This window comes from Eptesicus fuscus, chromosome 5 (assembly GCF_027574615.1).
Source record: "Eptesicus fuscus isolate TK198812 chromosome 5, DD_ASM_mEF_20220401, whole genome shotgun sequence".
Classification (NCBI taxonomy): domain Eukaryota; kingdom Metazoa; phylum Chordata; class Mammalia; order Chiroptera; family Vespertilionidae; genus Eptesicus; species Eptesicus fuscus.
Window position 1 is genome coordinate 101,317,810 of NC_072477.1, and position 25,136 is coordinate 101,342,945.

Consider the following 25,136-nt stretch of genomic DNA (forward strand, 5'->3'; position numbering starts at 1 on the left):
GCCAGTATGCTCTGCCACACTCTCTTTCTCCCTCTACCTTGGTGACAGGCTGCGTTTCAGATGATGGCTGCTCCCCCTCCGTGTGGGCCCTGGTTGAGAAAATGTGGAGCAGCCGCTCAGTGACTCAGAGACGGAAAGTAGCACAAGAAAGAAATAAACCTTGTTTTGGTTACTTTGCTTCTCCTGACCATCCTTTCATAGAAAGAGTTGGAACATTTGAGATATTTTTTTCTTCTAGGGCAATCTCAAATTGTGTCTAACTCCTGAGAATGATGTAAATCCTGTCCTGTTGAAAATTACTTTTCGGGACCTATTTTGTTTCCATGTTTCTACTGACTTGCCTTACACAGAAGAATTGCTGCAGTTGCAATTTCAGACCTCTTGCAGGACCACTTCCCCTAAATTATTGAGCGCTTTCCACATTACCAAGAATGGGACTACATTACCATGCAAACACGCTTAGCACTGCAAAATGTAAGCTTTCCTCTAGAGGCACATCTGTCAATCACACACAATTGCTTGTTGGTTTGGGGATGTGGAAAAACAAGTTACCAAGAGCTTTTTTGATATAGGCAAATGCATTTCATTTCTGACTTAATATAGAACTGGATTCAGTAGTCTCAAGGTAGAAGTCTCATCTTTTCTCACCCTTTAGATATTTCTCAGCATTAGTTCAGTTTCCTGTAAGAGGTTAGCATGAATTCGTCTCCTGTAATAGGCCATTTCACATTGTGTATGTTAAACTAATATAGACCTTTCCAAAGTAAAACAAAATCTGATATTTTGTTCTCAAAAGACTGAAGCAGCATTGGATGTTGAAAATAGAGCGCTAATCACCTTGTTTTTTTTCTTACTTAGAAACTCTTTCTCTGGGAATTAGTCATTTTTATATATCTAGCAATGAATGCAAGGTTCTGCCTACTGTCCTCAAAAGGAAGCCTGGATCCTTCAGCAAATCACTTTGTATAATTTGCCCACAGGTTAGCCTACTCAGCCAGATATGTGTGTTTCATTTTACAGTGGGTGAAAAAGTCAAGAATGTGAGCATCAGGCTTTGTCTGGGAGTATCCAGATATCAAGGTTGGGCAAGTTGAGGACTGGATATGGTGTTAGGATCAAGACCAGAGATGAGTGAGGGGTGGGGATACTGCTGTGGGGAAGAGGGTCTGTGGGGAATATAAGGGTCATGGGAGAGAAGGGAATGCCAGAGCAAAGTGAGGAAAGCAGAAACAATTTCCCTAATGAGAATATGAATATATGCATTTCAAACATGGATGTGTAAACATGATCCACAGAGACCAGTGCCCTCAAATAAACCACCTGTGCTATATTACCCTACATGGAAAAGTGAACCTCAATCTGCTTCTTCCCTTTGTCTACCTGAACAAATAAATGAAAAACCCTATACTTGGAAACAAGTATTTCACTCAAGTCTACAAGTAGGTTTAACCTTTTGCACTCGGATGTCGAGTGTGACTCGACACGGTTAGCATCGGTAGCAGCTCTTTTTATACTCTTTGAATGCATCAATAATTTGAAATATAAAAAAATCCAAATAAATAAGTTTGTATGAAAAGAAACTCCAGTTTTTTATTCTACTGCCGCGCTTTGTAAAATCTGAGGTATTTAAAAACTTAAATCCTGAGTAGAATAAAGGAATCGAGAAAAAAGCAAGCGAGTGCAAAGGGTTAATATATTTCATCCAGGAAATAAACATCTGTTGAAATAGGAAGCATATGAATAAAAAATGTGTAGTTTTGGGGGAAAATCAGATCTTTCAGTGTTACCAAAGTGAGACATCTTTGCTCAAATTCTGTGAAGAGTCCTATGTAAGTATTTGAGAAGATGCATGGATTTTCAGAGATGCCATCTGGGCCTGCTTTTTTTTTTTTTGATGGTGTGCCATCATGACATAGTTCCACAGAATGCCCATTAGCCTTCTCTTCTCATCTGAACACACTTGTCAGGCACTGCTTATTTTCAACAACCTTTCTAAATGACTAAAATAATCTTCAACCCTAAATGTGCCAGGTCTTAAGCGACCTACCTGAATCCACTCTCTGTAGGAATCTTCTCCAGGAGTCCATCCATTCTCAGGGTAATTCAGGCGGGAGCGTTCTGAAGACCAGTTGGTGCTATACTGGGAAGAAGCTGTGATTTGGTCAGAATGAATTTCTCCCGATTCCATGCCCAGAGCTTCCATACATTTGAAATCTGAAAGGAGGAAAAAAAATGGCTCAAAGTCATCAAAACATAAGGCACCTATGTTTCTTCTTCTTTTTTGTTTAATCTGACATACTAAAATTTTCATATTGTGTTCAAAGTTTTACAAAAGGTGACAGTAAATAACTTATTGGAAAGTAGGACTCATACATGCATTTCGTGGCAATAATTTTTGTTTCTGTTTTGTTTGCCCATTTATTTTGTTTTATAGATTCTACATATAAGTGGAGTCATATGGTGTTTGTCTTTCTCTGTCTGACTTATTTCACTTAGTATAATACCTTCTAGGTCCATCCATTTTGTCACCAATGGTAAGATTTCATTCTTGTTATATATATATATAAAATCTCACATGTTCTCTTTGATTTATCTATTGATGGACACAGGTTCCTGGAAATAATTTTTTTTAATTCTCACCTGAGGATATATTCCTATTGATTTTTTTTTTTTTTTAGCGAGAGTAAGGGGGAAAGAGAGAGAGAGAGAGAGAGAGAGAGAGAGAGAGAGAGAGAGAGAGAGAGAGAGAGAGAGAATCGTCGATGTGAGAGAGAAGAGAGAAAAACATAGATTGGTTGCCTCCTATACGCACCACATCTGGGAATCAAAACCAAAATCTAGGTATGTGCCCTGACCCAGAATCGAACCCGTAATCTTTTGGTGTATGGGATGACAGTCCAACCAACTGAGCCACCCAGCCAGGCCATGGTAATAATCACTTAAAGCAAAGCTATGATGACCTCATAGTGATTAAGTATTTTTCCAACTGGACCTAGGTTAACAGGAATACTATTAGAAATTTGCTAGGAAATGATGGAAATTCTGATTTCTTTTCAAAGTTGAATGTATGTAAACCTGTCACATAGGCACATTCCAAAAATTTTACTATTGAATTATTTCTTACAGTATTTAATAAAGATGAAAATGACTCTATGTCCATTTACAATCCATAGTCAGTGGACACTAGACCTTAATTCTGTCTTTCAGAATCCTTGCAATTGGCACCCAAGCCACCGCTTCTGAGTCTTTTAGTTCTCATGCTGCCTGCTCCTGGCCTAGTCATGATTATTAACAAAACCAGTTTATTTTATTAAAACACAAAAGTATTTGTCAGGGGTAAAATGCAGTATCATATGATCCCAAAGAGCTCAACAGTTTAAGAGTTTTAGAGCATAAAATAATAATGCTAACAATGATGACCATGTGTTCCACTAGGTCTCATACACTCAGTGAAAAAATAAAATATGAAATTGATATGACACATGATATTTAGAAAATGAATAATACATTTTAGGAAAATGTGAATCTAAGGTACTAAAGTGAAAAAAGCTTTAAAAATGAACCATCCAGAAAATCTCAACTAACCAAAATTTTACATTTTTTGAATTTTCTATCACAATAGATAAGGTTTTAAGGCATTAAAGGTTTTCATTCACTGGTTTCATACTTTTAAGGTTAGGTTTGTTATTGGTAATATAAAAATATTTATAGCACAAAAATAAGTTTGTATGAAAAGAAACTCCAGTTTTTTATTCTACTGCCGTGGATTAATTAATCAAAATTAATTAAATTAATTAATCAAATACATTTTTTGGAGTTTAATTGGCCTTTTTATTTTCCAGTAAGATCTGGTAGAAAAGGTCTCCAAACACCCAGTCTTCTCCATATCCTACTTTACAACCTGAAAGCTAGAACTGATGGAACAATTTATTCATTGTCCTTCAGGGTTTGTTTTTTTTCCCATTGGGCCCTTAAAAGCTGAAGAACACATAAACTTTGAGGAAGGGCAGAGTTAGTTGAGTATTTTAATAATATATAAACAGATATTCCTTTTTCTTTCTTTTATGCAAAGTTGTAACAGAAATTACATGCTTCTTTTATATGAATATCTACTTTCATTCACATAAGAAAGAACAACATAAAGGTTTCCACAGACCAAATCATGGCACACCATCCATTCTATATGGCTGCCCTGTCAATGAACTCCACAGATTCGTCCATAATGCATGCTTGTCCTTTTAGGAATTTCAGCCCAATACATATTTGAAGGTGCCAGGTAGGTGGCTTGGCATATTTCATTGTTTCAAAGCACTGTTTTTCCATTTCCCACTTTCTCCCATAATTTCAGAGGCTTATAAGCAACCATCTCATGTATAATTTTATTAAGAAAGCACACCAGATAATTCTTCCTATTGATATTCAGAAAACCCACTTAAAAGAGAAAAATAAACACTTGGCAATCCAATTCACGAAACATTTCCTTAATGTTTTTTGCTACCCCTGGTGTGTGAGGAGGAATAACAAGGAGAATTTCCCACAGGCTTTGCAAGGTGAATGAACACTGACCTTCTGAGAGGCTGCTCTGCAGGACGCTGTAGTTTGCTGAGAAGCCTTCTTTTGCTATCGCACTGTCAGTATAAAAAACCATCGATAGAATGCCAGAGGAGGAACGAACTCGACCTGGTGTTTTCTGTCCGCAGTAACGTCCAATGTGAGGGCCAACTGGAAAGGGAGAAATGCAGAAAACACTAAAATATATTTTCTTCTAAAGCAGATGCAAGAAACCCTATTTGCAAACATGGGTTCCAGTGGAACCCAGTGTTTTCCTACACAAAGCATCTTCCCTGGCTAATTGCTTTGCATTGAATATACGATCAGGTTTGTGGAGAGAATTTCCAAGTGTACTCAGAAGGGCAGTAACAGATATCACCACATTCCCTGGGAAGCAAGTTGTATTCAGTAACAGAATCAAAATGCTTTCTTCACTTTCAAAGAATGAGATTCAGGCTGTTAAGTGGAACCTTGGAATTCATCTCCAGGACCAATTTGGTGCTGTGGTGAACAAGTCTCTTAGAGTTGCCTGTCCTCACTGCCCTTCCCTAGAAGGAGATCCTAGGGAAGGCCTATGTCCTGGGACCCTGTCTGGAACCAGGGCAATACCCAGGGTATGACCCAATACTGTGTAACCCTGATTTCCTTCCTCATTCCATATTTTAATCCTGGAGCCTTATTACGACAAATATCACTGACTTGGATAAAGGATCCTGTCCAACTCAGAACTGAATCTGAAGACTAATTTACAATTGTGACAATTTAAAAATTTAGAAACTGTAGATACCAATCATTTATACATGATAGTAAGTTGTAATCAAAATGAAAGAAAAATACATCTTTCTGACTTCTGTCCCAGTTTTTTCTCTCCTGAACCTGAGAGGGGTGACTGCATTGCACTGGTGTCCAGCGGCCAAGAGCTGGTTCCAGCAGCCATTTGACTGTGTACGCCAGGAAGAAAGTAATCCCTGAGGCAGTGAAAGTTTGGGAATGCTGACTGATTTGTGATAAAGTTAAATTGCTATTTGGCTTACACTGGCCACACCCTTGTTGAAGTGCTTTCAGACAAATCTTGGCAATTAATAATTATAAATTGCCTTATGGATGGTGCACAGCCATCTGGGTTTGGAGAATCTTTCCATTTCCCTGTCCAGATCAATAGCAAGACACACACACAAAGTCCCATTTTCTCTAGTTTTTTTCTTTGCACATATGGTAAAAACACACCAGATGGTTTGGACTTAGAAAGACAATCTGATGTGGACCATTTTACCCTTCAAGAAACCCATGGTTCTGTGCATTTCAACTAAAAGTTATTGCTTTGTTCAAGAAAACACAGTAGGTGGACCTATCCCTGGCAGGATGAGCCTTCAACAGGGAGGAGGTGTTCCTAGGCCTATATGTGCAGCTTGGATGCAGAAGGCTGTGGACGAGGGCTCAGAGAAACTCCAATGTGATTGAAAAAGTGAACCCCACAGAATTGATCAGCCTGGAGTCCCACATATCAGCTGAGTTATTAGGTTGGCAACTAATCTGAGAACCCTTCTTTTTAGAGTGTTCAGATTCTTGGCTAACAGGTTTTTAGTTCTTAGCCAATCCTCTTGAAAAGAGAACAAAAAACACAAAGAAAAACAAAAACAAAACCTAACCCCACGTAGTTTATATATCTGAGTTGGTACAAAACGGTTACTTTGAATATCTGAGAACTTCTTCATGCATTCAAAGCAATTGATTTGACAGAATTCCAAAGGAACAGACTAATAGCTGTCAGAGGGGAGAGGGTGGAGGGCTGGGTGAGAAGGGTGAAGGGATTAAACAAAGAGAAAAAAGAAAGACTCACGTGGACATAGACAACAGTATGATGATTTCCAGAGGGAAGGGGAGTGGAGGATGTAGAAGAGGGTAAAGAGGGTATAAATGGTGATGGAAGGAGACTTGACTTGGAGTGGTAAACACACAATATAATATACAGATGATGTATTGTAGAATTGTATGCCTGAAACCTGTATAATTTTATTAACCAATGTCACCCCAATAAGTTCAATGAAGAACACACCAAGAGTTTTCTGTCTACTGTAACCCCTCACTCTTCAGCAACCAAACGTTGTGTGTATGTTTATATTGCTTTCTTATGAAGGAAACAAGAAGGCTGACCCATTTAGGGGAATTGATAAAGATTATCTAGAGTGCATCACATGGTCATGGGCAGTGGCTTTGCATTATGGGAAGAACATTTTGTTACATTCCAAGTTGGCAGAAGAGAGCATCTCAGAAGATGAAACTTTTGCTGTTTTTGTTTGTTTGTTTTTTCCAGCTTTAATCCTGGCCTCGGATTCTTCTATAAGTGCTAGTACTTTGCCAGATTTTCCTCCTTCCGAATGTGGCCCTACCACAATCCAATACTTTTTTCCTTCAGTATGGAATGTAAAGTTGCCCATAACATATGCATGAAAATATCCAGCTAGAGTATAAACTCAAGTATTTTCTTTCCACAAAAAAAAATCCCATTTCTGGCCTTCAATCTTAATGGGAGGCTTAGAGTCCATTCATCCTCCCTCATTTAAATTCCATTATTGTGGTTTCATAACTTTCTTTTTCTTTAGTTTGTGGGCAAACTTTTACAGCCCTAATCGTTGGGGTCCTTCTCTGATCACCATGGCCACTGACCTTAGCAAGAATATAGGGCACAAGGGAAGTTGTAGTCACCCCCTTCAGCTCTGGTTGCTGATCCTCCCCCACCACTGTTATCCAGTTCCTCTGGAGGGAGTGGGGGCAGGGGGAGTCTTTTTGAAGGAGCAAACAGAAGAGAACTTGTCTAGTGCAGACTCATAATTTAGAGTCTCCATGACTCACTGGTTTATAATGTGTATGACATGCTGTGTAAATCTGCCTTCTGTCCTTCAGAACATTGCCCCAGACAGCAGCATGCAACTCTCTACAGGAGCCCTCAAGATATGAGAGTGAAAGGCTTTTTCGACTATAATACAAAGAAGTATTGAATTTTCCTGAACAACGGCGAGACCTTAGCCTAGCAAACTAATGCAATATTGATCTGAGGGAGAGTGGGTGAAGTACTCTTGTCAATCTCAAGTTTGTGCGCATTTGTGTATTTACATGAACACAGAGACTAGTTTTCCTTCTTCCATTCTTTTGGACCCAAGGCCAAGGAGAAGAAAATTGTCACAAAAATGGAAGTATCGTTCAAAAATGGAATTGTTGAAGAATTTAAGCAAGCAATATGGACTAAGCTATCTCTTGAGGGAGAGTAGGACTACATTGATATCTTCTCAGGTGTAAAACCAATGTAGTACTTGTGTGATTTAAAAGATATCCCTGGAACTGGGAATGGCAGTACCTCATTCTTTGTATTTTCCCATTAATCTCTCCAATAATTACCACCCTACTTCAGAGTCAGACACTTTGGCTTTCTTCCACCTTTTTACATGAAAAAAAGGGCAATGATCTAATCTTAAGAGGTCATTTTAAAATGAGGTATTTTTAATGAATGAATAAAAATAAATAAATAAATAAATAAATAAATAAATAAGGGAATCATTTCAGAAAGGTGCAAGATAGGCTATGTATATTAGTCTTACAATAATTAACCTTTTTGGTGGAGAATATCTGGACTTTGCAACTTTTCCCCAGAAAAACACTAGCATACTTATATCATTTATATTTTGGAATGTTTATATTTATGTGACTTATATTTTATATTTGTAGTTTAGAAGGTTAATTTTAATATAAAAGTAATTTTTTAAAAACAGAACTCTAGCTTTTATGAAAGGTATTTCTAACATCATCAATAATGCTTAGGATATAGGTAACTAGGGTAGTCCCAGCTTCTTCCCCCAGCCCAGAAGGGGGCTGACTTCATCTGCATCCATGTGGTGTGAGCTAAGCATTCATACTTGGCTCCATGATTCAGCACAAGCATTTGTGGCATCAACCAGACAGCATGCTTAGCTCATGACTCTCAAACTATATGTTTAAACTTCCTCAATTACTTCAGAGTTGCTACTTGTGAATCCACAGAGCTTCAGAGAGCACGATAGATGGAGATATGTGGTTCACAATATGCATGCCTCGGATTTCCAGTTTTGGAGTGAACTGTTTTTCTTCAAAGTCTATTTGAATCAATGGGTAGCTTTGAATTACTTAGTCATCTAATTTAATGTTTGTGATAAAATGCAACATAAAATCACTTGGTGGTTAAAAGCCTTCAGCGCCTTCTGGTTGTTGTTTTTGGAAAGAATATCAAAGCCTAAAAGCAATTTTGCTGGCAGAGAAACTGTATGTATTGAACTACTATGAAAACATGTTTCTAGTGCCACTGACAGCAACTCAGGAGCACGAGAGTGAGCTCCTACGTTGGCGCAGGATGGACAAGGCCAGGTAAACATTAACAAATATACAAACACATTTTTTTCCATTCCAAAGCCAGTTGTCTCTGGGATCAAGTCAAATTCACCATAGTTCAGAACATGGGTGAATTGCAAGGCTAACAATTGTTCTTCGCTTCAACTCAGTGATTTTCCAAAGCCAGAAAATTACTACTTTGAAAAACCCTTGACACTAATAACAATGTGCTTCTTTCTGAAAGTATTCTAAATAAGGTGGTTGATTGGATCTCTTTTTCAGATGTTAATTTAAATGTAAGTTCTAGAAAGGAAGGCTGCAAATTTGGGTTGTGAAAAAAACAAAAAACCTGTTATTAAATGTTCTATTATTACAGTACTATTATAATATTGTTTTCCTAATTATTGGATTAAATACTTGGAAATCAATCAGTACTCTGTTTGGCAAAATCTCATTACTTAATGAAGGAGTTTCCTTAAGATCATCATAACCCTTTTATACGGTAAAAGACTAAAGAATCAGCTAAACTAATGTTAACTTATCCATGTAGTCCAATGACAATATAAGCTTTCTTTAAACCCAGTTCTTCTCCTTTACTGTCTAGGAACAGGAATATATCTAAATTAAATTACTCTGATAATTTTAATGTCATTTCAAAGACAAAGGCAATTTCTTTTACATCATACTTGCCATCCATCTATAATTTATTTAAATACTGTTTCCTTCAAATTGATAATCTATACTAATAAAAGCTTAGGTGGCCCTCGCACCCTTGCGCCCTCATGTCATCACAAGATAGCTGCCACAAGATGGCCTGCAGGGGAGGGCAGTTGTGGGCGATCAGGCCAGCAGGGAATGGCAGTTGGGAGTGATCAAGCCTGCAGGGGAGGGCAGTTAGGGGAAACCAGGCCAGCAGGGGAGCAGTTAGACATCAATCAGGCTGGCAGGGGGTGATCGGGCTGGCAGGCAGAAGCGGTTAGGGACATCAGGTAGGCAGGCAGGTGAGTGGTTAGGAGCCAGCAGTCCCAGATTGTGAGTGGGATGTCCGACTGACAGTTTAGGGCCGATCCCGGGATTGGGCCTAAACCAGCTGTCGGACATCCCCCAAGGGGTCCCAGATTGGAGAGGGAGCAGGCTGGGCTGCGGGAAACCCCCTCCCCAGTGCATGAATTTCATGCACCAGGCCTCTAGTAATATCTAGTAATATCATAAAATAATATTTTATAGATGGTTATACATGTCTAACTGCATGATTTGTAAGAACTTCCAAATTGCCCTTTCTGATTTGTGTAGTGTATTCTCTAGAAAAATCTTAATATTAAACCAGATTAAACACAAGACAAGCTATGCAATGCAGCTGCAGAAAATTATTTGATATTCTCTCTCACTGTTCAGAATTGGGTGTGTATTTTTATCATTCTTCTTCTAATTCACAAGGATTGAAATAGAAAACTTTCCTTTAGGAGTCCACAGGGCTACCTCCCTGACTTCCCTCAAATCTTAGCTCAAATATCACTTTCTGTAGAAGGCCTAGCCTGACCATCCTATTTAAAATTTATCCCACACATCCCTCTCCCCTAATATGAGCACTTTTCATACCTTTATACTGCTCTACTTTTTCTTTCTTTCACTTTTTTCTTGTTTATAGAACTTCTCACCTTCTAACATTCCATACACATAATTAATTTATTTGTACTATGCTTTGTTTATTGTCTTATCCTCCCCGCCCCCCGACCCAAAATCTAAGTTCCACAAGGATAGTCATCTTTGATTGTTTTATTTACCAAGTGGCTAGAATAGTGCCTGGGACAGGGCAGGTGCTCAATCAATATTTTAAAAGTGTATAATGAATTTAGATGATAGGAACAATGAATATAAAGAATATATTGAGGTGATCAAGTTGCCAAAGATAAAAATTCACTAGAGAGTGGGCAAGGTCTGTCTAAATTAGAAATGTCCAAACATTCTCATTCCTCTTCTAAATTTTTCAGTAGCATAATGGATGCTTATTTCACCCCTAAACTTTTACTAGTACTTAACTTCTCTTAGGCTCAGCATTGGTAAAATTAGTGGTTTGATTTAATTTATCTCTTAAGATCTTCTCCTCTGACAGTCTATGAATTAATGACCAGTAGACAGGTCAATAAAATGAACAAAATACTTTAGTCAGGAAAACTATGTATTGTTTTTTAATTCTATCACAAAAAAAAAGGTATGAGGTCTTGCATGATCATTCAGGGTCTCAGTTTCCTTGTCTACAAAATGAAGGAGTTGAACTAATTACTAAGGCTGTTTCAGCTCAAGGCTGCTCTGCATAGAATTATTGATTTCTTTCCTCCTTCTGAGCTATTTTTAAAAAATGATGCATGTATCATGACATGTGTGAAAGGATCCCATTGGCCGTCCCTCAGGTCTTTCCCTTTTGGGGATTCTTCTTGCCCTTCTTACCATCAGGGAATCCATCCCAGATTTCTAGCCGGTCATAGCGACAGAACATGCCCCCAGGAGGATTTGAGTCAAGCTCTAGGTCAAAGCTTTCAAATTCCAGGATAATCTCTGACATCTTTGGTGCGAAGATAATATAAGTGCATTCAAGGCTGTTGGGATATTTTTCAGGGAATCCAGGGGATTTTATCACTCCACTAGGGCTTGTGTAGTTCTGGGAACATTCAGGACCTATGAACAAAAGAGAAAAAGGAGCAAAGTGAAAATCCCTTTAAATGACTTCATTAAGAAATAACCTGGGCAAATACCACATATCTTTCTAATAAAAGCTGATCATTGCAATCACTGTCCAAATCACTCAGCCTTCTCATAGTACTACTAGGTATGAAAAATCAAGTTCAGATTTATTGTGTTCACCTTAGTTTTCCATTTGTGTGGAGCAATTAAAAAACTTCTGCTGTTTAGAGAGAGAAAAATGACAAATATAAAATCATGTGGGAACAATGAATGAGTAAGCTACAGAAATCTCTTGACAGAGCCCTAGAGAAATAATTATAGCCCCTTCAAGCTTAAATCCTTAAATCTTGAGACTGACAGCCCTTTATTGGTGAAATGGAACATTTACAAAGGCGAGAGGGAGAATTCAATGGAGAGAGTTTGGGTTTCAGATTCCTACACCAGTGACTCAGTAACTTTGCCAGATGTGACCTCTACCTTTTTGACAAACTAAATGTGAAAGGTAATTCGTACATGTACCCAGGGTGAGTGACTCATTCCGAGCGGTGTTGACACAGGTGTGCTGGTAAAGTGTGGCTGCTAGTGAGGGCCTCATAACTGTGATTACAGGCCATGCTGTTAGAAGTCACCTGATATCAAGGTTGACATCTTAACCTTCCTCAAAGTATCAGAGACAGTACTGTCTGCCATTCTAAAATTATTTGTGTATGTGTGTGTGTGTATGTGTATATACTGTATGTGTGTGTGTGTGTATATATATATATATATATATATATATATATATATATACTGTGTGTGTGTATATATATATATATATATATATATATATATATACACACTGTATGTGTATGTGTGTGTGTGTGTGTATATATATATATATATATATATATACACTCTGTGTGTGTGTGTTTTAGAGTGTAATGTATATATTTGTAATGTGTGATTTTTAAGGACTATTCATTGATCAATAATACTTTACAAATTATGGTGATTTGTAATTTAAATTAACCAAGCATATTCAGACATATATTAAGCTGACCTTATGACTATACAAATGACACAATTTCAATTCATGACATCCAGCACTAAATAGGGTAGTCTCAAAAATGTATACACATACTTTGAATAATTATAAAGGCAGTGTTCACTAAAATGCATTTCATTTTCAAAATTGAGCTATCAGTTGTTAAAGTGTGTATACATTTTGGGAGACTATGATATTGGGAATCCTTTAGAATTTTATTTCCAAGATGTAGGAACAGTGACCCTGGAGACTTCCAATTTCCTCCCTGGGGCAAACAATATTTTGGCTAGTTCCTTGTAAGGCAAAGCAAAAGCAGGATTTGATGCCGGTACTGATATTTCCTCTGTCTTAGATAAAACTATCCAGGTGAGATTAAGATTAGTGAGAGAGAGAAAAAAATGACAGAAATAAGGGCATACAATTAAAATCAAATATATTTCAGTGCTTTCACTGTGTCCTTGTCCTGTCAGATACCTTTGGAAGCTAGCTCAGGTTTTCTAAAGTATTTGACAAAAGCTGGGAAAATTCCATGTGATGATGGAAGAGAACTTGATTAAGGACCAGAAGATCTGAGTTCCAGTCCTGCCTTTACCACAAACCTGCCTTATAGCCTCAGTGGTCTCCTAACCTTTCTGATCCTCAGAATCTGTGCATAGCAAATGGGAGGTAGACTTTGAGATTTGAAAAAATAAAATCCCTTTAAACTTAAAAGATTCTATAATTTCCTCCTTCCTCCATCATACATATTTGTTTTAATATTTTCCTTATTCACAATTGCATAAATTTGCCACAGTTGAGCAAGTACATCCCCAGAAAGGAGGTGGCAGGAGTGTGTTAAGGAATTCTGCGGTGAGTATACAAGCAAAGAACAGGAGGGAAGGCAAGCAGCCCCCTATGCCTAGGAGCAAATGAGCTGCTGATACAAGGTGCACGCCCAGCACTGGAGCCAGTGAACACCATGCTTCTGACATTATCTGTAAAACGGAGAGTACTCTGTGTAGCTCTAAGAGTGACCTTTCATTGTTAATGGCAATAAAAATGGATAATAATAATAGCTAAGATAATGTCTTTGGAATAATTATTAAATACTAGAGGCCCAGTGCACGAAAATCGTGCACGGGAGTGTGTGTCCTCAGCCCAGCCTGCACCCTCTCCAATTTGGGACCCCTCAAGGGATGTCCAACTGTCCGTTTAGGCCCGATCCAGTGGGACTGGGCCTAAACGGGCAGTCGAAAATACCTCTCACAATCCAGGACTGCTGGCTCCCAACGGCTTGCCTACCTGCCTGCCTGATTGCCCCTGCCAGCCTGATCACCCCCTAACCACTCCCCTGCCAGCCTGATCGATGCCTAACTGCTCCCCTGCCAGCCCGATTGCCCCTAACTACCCTACCCTGCCAGCCTGGTCACCCTTAACTGTCCTCCCATGCAGGCCTGGTCTCCCCCAGCTGCCCTCCCCTGCTGGCTCAGTCACCCCTAACTGCCTTCCCTTGCCAGCCTAGTCACCCCTAACTGCCCTCCCCTGTTTGCCTGGTCGCCCACAACTGCCCTCCTCTGCAGGCCTGGTCCCTCCCAACTGCCCTCCCCTGCAGGCCTGATCCCCCCCCCCAACTGCTCTCTCTTGTGGGCCTGGGTCCCCCCAACTGCCCTCCCCTGAAAACCTGTTCCCCCCAACTGCCCTCCCCTGCAGGCTTGGACCCCCCAACTGCCCACCCCTGCAGGCCATCTTGTGGTGGCCATCTTGTGTCCACATGGGAGCAGCCATCTTGTGTGTTGGAGTGATGGTCAATTTGCATACTACCTCTTTATTATATAGGATATAAACTTTTAATCAAATGACTTACACAGTGACCCATCCTCCTCTTAGTAAATGCACCCCTCTCCTGCACTGAGACCCATAGAAAACGACTACAGCTTTTTCCCTGCTTTGGGCCTGGGTGACCCAAGCCAAGGGAAGGAAGGGAAGAGTGATAGTGGGTTGGCTTGGGTTTCCCAGAGAAACTTCTTTAGGTGAATGGGAATAATTTTAGGGCTGGTGGCTGAAGGTTTCAGCACCTAGGAAGAGGTGTAGAAGGGAAATGTGGGGTGCCTAGGGAGAGAAATTGGGTTCCAGGATGGTTCTAGGAGGCATAGTGAGGGGACAATGTCTTCTTTGAATTTTTTAGCAATAACAATGTAGTTGGGAAATGAAACATGCATGCATTAAAAAATTTGAAAATATTCTTTTTAGAAATTTGAAAATATTAAGAAACATTGGTAAGTGAAACATATTTGTGTGTGTATGAATACATTATGTATATATGTGTATGTATTTATATGTAGGAGATAAGTTGGGTATATGTATAGGAAACAAAGTAGATTAATTAGGAAGAGCTTCCTGAGAAAAATTCATTTAGACAGAGTTAGCTGCTTATATAAGTTAAGGGACATAAACCGAAGAGAGCAAGGGCTATGAAACTTGAAGGCACCAGGTCAATCCATAATCATTGCAACAATGAGTTCTTACTGGCCACATCTTCAGTGCCAGGCAGTGGCTGCATGTTTTCCATTTCAACTGATCTTTATAATAAGCTTGTGCTAGATACTATTATCCAGTTTTCAGATGTGGAATTGGAGGCTCAGAACATTCACAGATAGTAAGCAGCAGAATTAAAATTCACAGTCAGGTCTGCTGGGCTTTACCCAGTGCACTATCCTGAGGCAGAAAGCCAGCTTGTGATCTGTGAGAGTAGGAGCTGGAAAAGGTCCCGAACAGGTGATGTTGAGCTTTGCACTTGACCCAACAGGACAATGAGGCTTGACTATGGCCAATGGGAACTGCCATAGTCACTTTGAAGACTATGGCTTGAGGACTGTTTGAGAAGCTGTATGTAGAATAAGAGAGGGTGGGGAGAACCACAGACTGGGCCTGTTTAGTTAATGGCAATGGGCATGGAAAGGAAGTGTGACTCTGACATCTTCGGGTAAAAATTCCAAAGAACTAGAAGCCATATAGGATGTAGGGAGGCAAGAAGAAAAAATCAAATAAGACTTCCAGTTTTAAGGACGGTGCTGGAGAGCAGGACAGGGAAATTATGGTACACCTGAGACCAAGAGAGTGAAGGGAATAGAATTATTTTGGAAGAAGATGAATAATTCTTAATGACATAGTAATAGATCTCTCTCTTTCCTCTTTCAACCATTTTCAGATCTTTGAGAAAGACTGAAATGGCTGTTCTCAGCCCCTTTGTTGGTACCATTTTTCTTTGATAGTGCCATGTGCAGTAGAGCAAATGTAGATATGTGTGTGTGCATATGTGTACAAAATGATTTAACACATCAAACAGCTTTCAACACAAGAAAATATGTACATATGTAATCATCTGTACATACTGATGTCATATTCATACTAAAGAGTTTCCAAGTATGTACTTAAATAAATGTCTGAAGTAAGTTCTCTTCATCTATCCACATTTCTATGGGGCAGTGTAGATTTCTTTGAAATTTTAAGAAGTTGTATCAATGTTCCCAGAAACTCCTAATGACTCCTTTTCACTATTCTCAGTTGTTGCTGACTCAGAAGACCTTAGGCATTTGCCATTGGTATGGCTAGATTTGTTCTATTTTAAAAAGTTCTTTTGCCTATATTCTAGGACAATATATTCAAATCTTGAGCCTCTGTCTCTAAATAGGTCCACCACACATTAATGTCAATGGAATAATTAAATATAATAAATATAAGTGAAGTATGAATTTAATGCATCAAAGGATTCTATAGGCTGTTGGAAAAAAACAGTGATATGTAGATAAAGCTATATTGTTTATAAATTCACTGATACATGTCTTTAATTCTTCAGGCTGGGAGACCTGATTTATCAGATTCTATCTCATCTCAATATATATCATTGTAATAGAAGATTAGTAAATAATTATATTGGAGGGGCGACTGACATGCAATCCCTAAGGGGAATGCCATTGAAAGTGTTACTGCTTTATTTTTTCCAAGAGGTCTTTCCCCAACAATCCCCCCATTAATAGAAATCCCCCAATAGCTTTAGACACTCTACAGATAGCAGACTGCTTTGCTTTTCCTGGGAACCACCAGGTTTAAATTTTAGGATAAAATAAAGGGAACAGGATATACATGACTTTACTAGTAAGACAATAGGACTGCATTTTTAATGGGGGGAAAATTAAACTTCAACAGCAGATAAAACATATTTTAAGAAGAAATGACCTTAAAAGAGTTTAATGGAGTATATGCCTTATAAATGGCGGTTAACACATTAGAATCATGCAATTTTGATTTCTGAAGCATTTAAAAAATTTTTAAATATACTTCCTCCATATAGTGGATACTTTTCCTTTGTTTACATTATTGCTAACATTTCTGTAATGAGAATACATGATTTTTTTCAAAAGGATAATAGCATTTACTCCTTGTCTTTCACTTTGTCTTTCATGAATCAAAAAATGTTAATAAGCATTTAATTGTATTTGTTTTACTCTAGGTTACTCACCTCTCTTGAAAATTTCATAACGTATGGAAAATCCTGCACCATGTGTCTCATAGTCAGAGACAAATTTGATGAAAAGAAATGGCCCTGAAGACACTATAGGAGAAGGCGCAATCTTTCCACAGAACTTTCCCCATAAACGTCCATTTTCGTTTTCTCCATCAATGACTTCCACATAGTCATACCTGACACAGAAACATAGAAGGAACCATTAGGTTAGCAAGAAATAACCCTTTTAATTTCAAAAATTTAGAAACCAGCATAGTCAGTCAGGGGAAAAAGTCCTATCTGCATTCACCACTGTATTACAGGGAGGGGAGAATCTAGCAAAATGAAATAATTAAAATGGACTACATGAGGTCTGTATACCTCATCTGGCAATAGAGAACTATTAAAAATAATGGTGTCCATTATACTTGCAGACAATGTAGTCAAAGTAACTAATTAACAAGAAAAAGAGAAATCTCATGAGCACTATTCTTTTTTATTAAATTGTGTTCCTTTGTCTCTGGTGGTGCGGTATCAATACATAATGCTATGCATTCTTTTCAAACTATGCAGTTCTTTTATGAATTCAAAATGTCTCCTTAGCTGGAGCTTTCCATGAACAATACTTTCTGTGAGCGACCCTCTAAACATATGGCCATAGAATAATAAACAGATTCTTTACTGTTTAACCCAATTCCACCAAATGCCAGACTTCTTAGGAAAACTCTGGTTCAAACACAGATCATCTTCTTCCAAAACTACACTTGAATTGCAGAATGTAATTTCTCCAAAGAAAAAATGTTTATTTAAAAATAGCAAGTAACTTTGTTTATACCCATAAGCCTGAATATTTAAAAGAATATTGTTGTTTAAAAAGGAAACATAACACATTTGGAAATACCAAAATGATGTGATGTTTAAAAATTCAGGCTTAATGATACACTAAGGAGACAAATGATAAAGGAAGTGGCAATAAAATATTATACTCTAAATATTGCACTAAGATAACAGATATACTTGGACATTCTTTCTCTCTAAAAGGTCTGAAAAACTATCTCCAATAAACAAGAGTCCCCAGGGAAACAGTAAGATTTTCATTTGTTTGGAATTTTATATTTCTTAGTGTCTTGCTCTTTCCTTTCTTATTATTTACCAAGTCACCTAGGAAAGAGATAATCTGATTTGTCTTCCTTTTTTTTTTTTTTTCTTCAAGAACTGACATGAAAACATTACAATCCTTTCATTTCAAACATTTATTTCTGTGTTTAACTTGGTTCAAAAGTCTTGGGATATATTAATTTCAGTAATGGCTAAAATATGGCAGTAGCATAAATTGTATTTGGAAATTTAAAAGAGATCAAAGTGGGGGAAATCTTCATGATGACCAATGCCATCTTTAACATCCCTTTCAAACTGTCTAGGACACATTACTTATGTTTATATAAAGTCTCAGGAGACAACTGCAAAGATAATATCACTAGTTACAGAGGACAGTTGAATGCTCTCTAAATTAAAAATGACACTACTCATCAGTTATAGATGTGTGCCAGTTTTGTGTTTGCTGAGGAGAAAATCAAGCTGACATTGATGGAACTAAACATTAGCATGTGAATTATTGCATTAACTGCATTTCCTCTACTGCATCCCATGTATCCAGTAGCCATTACTGGCCTGCCAGCATCACTGTGCCTTTGCAAAACTAGGAAAATACCCAGAGGAATTGTTCCTTTCTCAATACTTTGGGAGATGCTGTGCATTTTAAAAGAAGATGTAAAAGGGGAAGTAAAAGTGGAGAACGAAGAGGAGGATGAAGAAAGCTTTATGTTCAAAATCCTAACTAGCTTTATACAGTCAATGGGGGTAAGGATGGGGGTACAGCTGGAAAGAATGGCAACTCTGCATTCAGTGAAACCTCACAAGTTGGCATTTATGTAGCAATTCCTTTTATCTCCACTGTTTCATTGACTAGACAGGTCTGCATGTTTTGCCCACACTTGTGTATAATTGAACTGTGATTTGAACTGTTGATTGTGTTTGTCCTGGTGACTGTGCATCCAGCTCTGCAATATAGGCTTTTTACTTGAATCCTGACATGATGTGAATACTAAGTGGCTAAATCCTAGTGCATTTTGCCTTCCAGGCACAAATAAGAAAGGTGGGTCAGGCTCTTGGCAGAACTAAGGGGCCTTTCTGTGAGAACACCTTTCTGCCAGGTGTGAGAGGGCTTGCTAGCACCGTGCTAGGGAATTGAACAGGGAAAGAAGCTAGCGCTTTAATTGACATATGTATCTTCTAACAGGAAATAGGAGGCTCTCCTCTTGGCAACAGTAAAAAGCTATTTTTAAAAGGGAGAGAGGGACTACAAACTCTTCCCAGCAAGAGATGTCATTATTAAATGCCAATTTTAGGAAATTGAATTATTCATGGATACAATAGTTACATGTATAAACTGGACCGGTGCTCTCATTTTAGCACTTCCTTTCAATGTACCATCCAACAGGGCTCCTAAGAGCCGTATCACAAATAGCAGTTTATGTAACTATTCAGGAGGGTGTATTCGCACAAGTTGTAAAGGGTAGTGTTGCCAAAGAAGTTAGGAAAGCAGCTTGCCTCTCCCTCTGGAGTTGATACCAGTTCTATTCCCTAAGTTTCTTGCTGACAAACGTGGTGCCAGGAATGTGGCTAGCGTGCCAAGATCCCTCTGAGAGACTAAATGTGTCACCACAGCAACGCACTAAGTCTTCCTTGGCCTGAGGCCCATAATCCTGAGTTTGCAAATTTTACTCCTGCACCGAGGCCCGTCCCATCCCCCCTCCCCCCCACCTCCGTCCCCCAATCCCCCAGCACACCGCTCTATTACTGCTGTCCCTTGGCAACCACTGCGTTTCTTGGAATGTCAAGCTCCCCCTTCGCAAAGGCAGAGACCTACAAAGGTGAAAATGGAGACACTTTTCGGCCCTCCTTAGGAACCGATATGCTCCAGCAGTTGGAGTGGGAAGTGGAAACTATGTCTTGGGCATGTAATTCCTAAAAGCTAGAGGAGGGCTTGGAAAATTGACTTGTCTCTTCCTTTGGAGCTCTGCTCCTGAAGAAGAATGCTCTAGGTGGCAAGGAAATCGGGTCTGTCTCAAGCGCACTGCGCCGGCCCTCCCTGCTCTCAGTGTAAGCATGAGTCCCAGCTAGAAAAGCCCTTGGGCAAACCTCATCCTCCCCATTACTGGAATGCAAACATCATGTGGATTTTTAAAACATTCAGAGGCTCCTCTCCTCCTTTAGCCATCCTTCCATTTCTTTTCTTAAGCCTTCTACCTTAAAGCTTTTCCTTTCTGCACTAATAATGGTCAAGCAGCCAGTATTTACCAGGAAGTAATGAAAAGATCTCTCAGCCCTTTTACAATGAATAACCCTTTTACAATGAATTAAGCGCCACTTTTCCATGTTCTCTGTCTTGAGGTGTGGAACGCTGGTGGCTTATCTCTGAAGTATCCCTAGCTTTAGAATGGAAGCTCCTGAAGCTACAGGCCTTTTTGCTTACATGTCCCCCCACCCTCACCTTCCTTGAGGGTGATGAAAACACTGCATCCTAAGAGTAACCATGAGTTAGGTTTCCCATCCTATATAATAAAAGGGTAATATGCTAATTGACCATAACGGCGGAATGATCAGAACGACTGCTCAACCAGTCTCAGAGGTGCACTGACTATCTCTTGGTCCCTTTCCCCAGCTGGCAGGCTCAGATTGCCCAGTGGCGAATGGGGAACTGAGGGTGGGTCGCGGGGGATGTGGGTGGTGCCAGGCCAAGTCCCCTGCCCCACCAGTAACCCCCCACACACACGGCAACCCACAGCGGGAGCGGGGCCAGCTATAACGGCCAACCTTTCGGTTCCTCCCCCCCGGCCAGCAGGCTCTGATCACCTGATGGCGAATGGGGAACGGGGTGGGTGGTAGCGGGGGGCAGGGCCGGCTGTGGGCAGCCCAGGAAGATGGCCCTGATCGCAGGTCAGGCCTAGGGACTGTACCCATGCATGAATTTCGTGCACCAGGACTCTAGTAGGAATTATAAAGGAATAAAGATTTCCTTCTCAGAATTCTTGAAAGGATTATCCAGAGATTATGTTTTCTTTTGGAAAGTTTGAATATGGTATTAGGAAAATGGCCTGGTAGAGGGAAAAGTGATGGAAATTGAGAAATGTATTCAGTCACCAAAGAGTGGTTTCTGAGGCTCTCTAGGTAGGCAGTGCTGAACATACAAACATCACGCTTTACTGAAGTGGGAGTTTCTCTCCTGGGTGTCAGTGACCCCGAACTCTCCACAGTGAAGCCTGTTAACAGGAGGAAAGCTCGTGCTCTGCAAGGTGTTGTCTGTGCTGTGTGCCACTGTACCGGGCCCCTCACAGCTTCTGAGGGGCCTCAGATTATTAGGAAGGGGAATTTTAGGCGGTGGTGTATTTTTAATCTCCTTCCAAGAGACTCTATCCCCACGTGCATATATACATTAATAATGGAGAAATTAGATCCCTGACATCATAAACCAGAGTGAGAAATAATGTTGGCTAACATATCTTCACCTGCAAAAATGTGTTTCTTTGGATGTTTGGTTTATTCTGCACAAGGCATTAATAGCTATCCCAATTGAACAATCTGTAAGGATTACTATGCTGCTGTCTAAGAATCACCTTACATATTCCCCAGAGAAGAACAGGTTTTCTCTCAGACCTTTAGGAAAAGGATTTAGAAAGAAAATCACGACGACGGAGCTAGGAGGAGCCAATTAGTTTACATCTGTGTTTTAGAGTGATTTTATATCGGATTCACCCCTAACAGTTCTGTTTTGCTTGTGTTTTAAGCAAGATATATGAAAAGACTTACAAAGTTCATAGCCTCTTGTTCAGCAAAAGCATTTTTTTAGAAATATATTCTAAGGAAAAAATTCTAAGGAATAATGTCAAATATTTTTGCAAAAAACTATTGCTTAATGCTTTATTTAATAATGGGAGAAATAGAAATAAGGCAAACAGGAAGGAAACAAAGAAAATTTATGTAAATTCAAATCATGGAATATTATTCAGCCATTGAAAAGCATGCTCAATAAAAAATGTTTTATAACAGGAAAAATGCATATGCTATAAGTGAAAAATCAGAACATAAAATGCTATGTGCAGTACATTCTCAACTCATTCATATGTAGAGAAAGAACTGAAAGGGAAAAGGCTCAGCTTTTAGAAAGTGCTAATAAGCTTTTAATAATATCAGGGTAATGAAATTATGTTCATCAGATATTTCTGAGTTTTTCAAAATTTTTATAATGGACAAGTGCTCCTTTCTAATCAGATAAAAGTTATTTTGAAAAGCATTAACTACCTATATATAAAGTAGAAAATCAGCACCTATTGCCTAGCTAACAATTTTATATTTCTTGGTCAGAAAACACTATCTTTTATGATGTTTTATTTGGAAGTAAATAAAAGGCTTTGCCTTTTTTTTTTTCTGAGCAACTGAATCAAAGAGACTGTGTAATTTTTTTTTAAGTAATATAAAGTTAAAATAAATCAGATTTGATCTCATATTTTCTGAAATGCTGGCAATAATACTTGCCATTTGTTCAGTAATTTTCATGTTACAAAGTGCTCTCAGCTGTATTATCTGACAGTCTTTACAGCAAGCGTGTCAAACTCAAAGTCTAACATGGGCCAAATAAACAAGGTTTAAAGTTTATGTGGGCCGCAAAAAAACAAAAGCTTCAATTTTCATAGAAACATAGGTTTATTTCGATAGAGACATGCTGAATACAAAGGGCTGAAATAAATGAGTAATCGTTAACATAAAATAAAAGAACATTTTAATAAAAATTAATATTTTTTTCTTGAACATTAACTTATAAGACACTGAATAACTGCACAAATTAATAAGCATAACGCAAATAAACCTATTTTTCTTGTTCTCCCAAAGCGAAATATGTCCTGTTGGGCACACCAAACAAGTCAGTCCAAGACTAATGATGTGGCAATCGGCTGCTAAAATATTCGCTGCTAGTATTAGTGGAGAGAAATGGTACGCCTGCACGTAAGGCTTGTAAGGGAAATGAATGCAACACGATTATAGAAATCAGTCATTAGCAAACATTGTAGTTCGTTATTAACAATTATGTGTAACAGGATATTGTAAAAATTAACTTATAACATTTTTATTAAAATGTTTCTTATATACCTTTATATTGGCTGGGCCACAAAAATATTTGTTGTGGGCCACATGTGGCCCGCGGGCCGTAAGTTTCACACGTTTGCTTTACAGGGATCCAGGAAGGAAGTTATCAAGTGGTACCAGCCCAAAAGCCCAGACCTGGGGAAGCACTGGGTCAGAGACACACATGCAGGAAATAACTTGCATCCTTTCAACATTGCCTACTTTAGGCAAATTTGATTCCAATATTTGTTCTTGTTACTCCCTTCATACATATTTTTGGCAGATGAGGAATGGGTATGGCCTTATTATTTTACTAGTAACCCGTTTGCACGAAGATTCGTGCAATAGACCTTCATTCACCTGGCTGCCTACACCAGTTTTCTGCCAGCACCTGGGACCCAGGCCTTGGCTGTGGCCACCGCCTTCTGCCTTCTTTCAGGGTCCGGGCTTGGCCCTGGGCGGTGGCCTTGGGCTCGGCTGCACCCAGCGTCCCTGCGACCGATCGCAGGAGCCGACCCCCAGTGGTCTCCTGCGATCGGCGCTGGCGCCCAAGGCCGGGAAAGCCTCGGGCGGCTTTCCCAGCCTTGGGCTCCACCACACCCCAACGTCCCTGCAACGGTTTCCTGGTGGGCGTGGTTGATGGGCGTGGCTTGGTTGGTGGGCGTGGCTTGGGCGTAGCGAAGGTGCGGTCAATTTGCATATTTGTCTATTATAAGGTAAGATAACTATTCATTAACAACTCCTAATTAATTTTCAAACTGGTCATTGTTGCTAGAAAAATGGCATATCAACTAACATTTCATTCATTTTTCTTAACAGTGTGCTTACAGTTATATAAACAAACTTCTTAGGTGTGCAAAGGTATACTTGCATGTGTGTAAGAGAGAAAGAGGGAGAGGGCAGTGGGTGTGAGCGGTGGCTCTGGCACCAGCTGCAGTGCGAGTGGGGCTGGCGCTGGCAGTGGGTGCGAGACGCAGCTCCAGTGCTGGCAGTGGGTGTGAGCGGGGCTGTGGCCAGCAGCGGGTGCAAGAGGCCACTGCCAGCCCCGATTGCCCCTCAGGAGTAGGGGGAGGTAGAGAAGCCTTGAGGGGCGATCGGGGCCAGCAGCCACCACTTGCACCCTCTGATGATGCCGAGTGATTGAGGCCGGCACCAGGTGCTGGCAGTGGGTGTGAGTGCTGGGTGGGACTATGATGCACGGGAGCAAAGAATTTTCAGTAACCACCAGAGGCTTGCCCTGATGATAGTGACTGGTGCCCTGCTTTGGTCTGGCGTCCCCGCTAACCTGCGCCACCATCCCGCCATGCTGACACCCACCATGTTCCACGCTCTGCAGCCTACTGCCGATGCCCACCATGTTCCGCGCACACCCCCTGGTGGTTAGCACTCATCATAGCGACCAGTTGTTGGGTTGTTTGGTTCTTCCACCATTCGGTCTATTTGCATATTAGCTTTTTATTATATAGGATGGTTATAAGTGAAGTCTGACATGGCATGGCATGGCATGGCATGGCTGAGATTTTCTGCTCAGGGTATCCTAAGACTGAAGTCAAGGTATCAACAGGGCTCTCTTACAGTGAATTCTTCTCATGTTTTATAACTCTTTAAGAAAAGCTCAGTCCCTTTTAAGGGTTCACCTAATTAGGTCAGGCTCACCCAGGGCAATGTTTCTTTTTTGAGGTCAACTGACTTGGCAACTTAATTCTGCAAAATCCCAACCAAGATTAATGGTTGATTGAATAACTGGGAGAAGGTGTGTGTACACCAAGGACCATGGATCTTGGGGGCACTTCTCCGGATTCTGCCCACCACACAGATGAAGCTCTGGTAGAACACATGAAGCTTCGAAGCTGC

General features: G+C 39.7%; 1 protein-coding gene across 4 annotated transcripts in view; it reads right to left on the reverse strand.

The window, feature by feature from the left end:
• The window catches only part of NRP1 (neuropilin 1), a 170,667-nt gene that overhangs the window by 89,900 nt on the left and 55,631 nt on the right, over positions 1–25,136 (reverse strand). For all 4 annotated transcript variants that reach the window (XM_008156279.3, XM_008156278.3, XM_008156277.2 and 1 more), the window contains exons 3-6: positions 17,115–17,296; positions 11,359–11,586; positions 4,567–4,722; positions 2,048–2,214 (exon numbers count right to left, since the gene is read on the reverse strand). In XM_008156279.3, the coding sequence (XP_008154501.2) occupies positions 2,048–2,214; positions 4,567–4,722; positions 11,359–11,586; positions 17,115–17,296 (733 nt within the window). The remainder of the gene's footprint in view (positions 1–2,047; positions 2,215–4,566; positions 4,723–11,358; positions 11,587–17,114; positions 17,297–25,136) is intronic.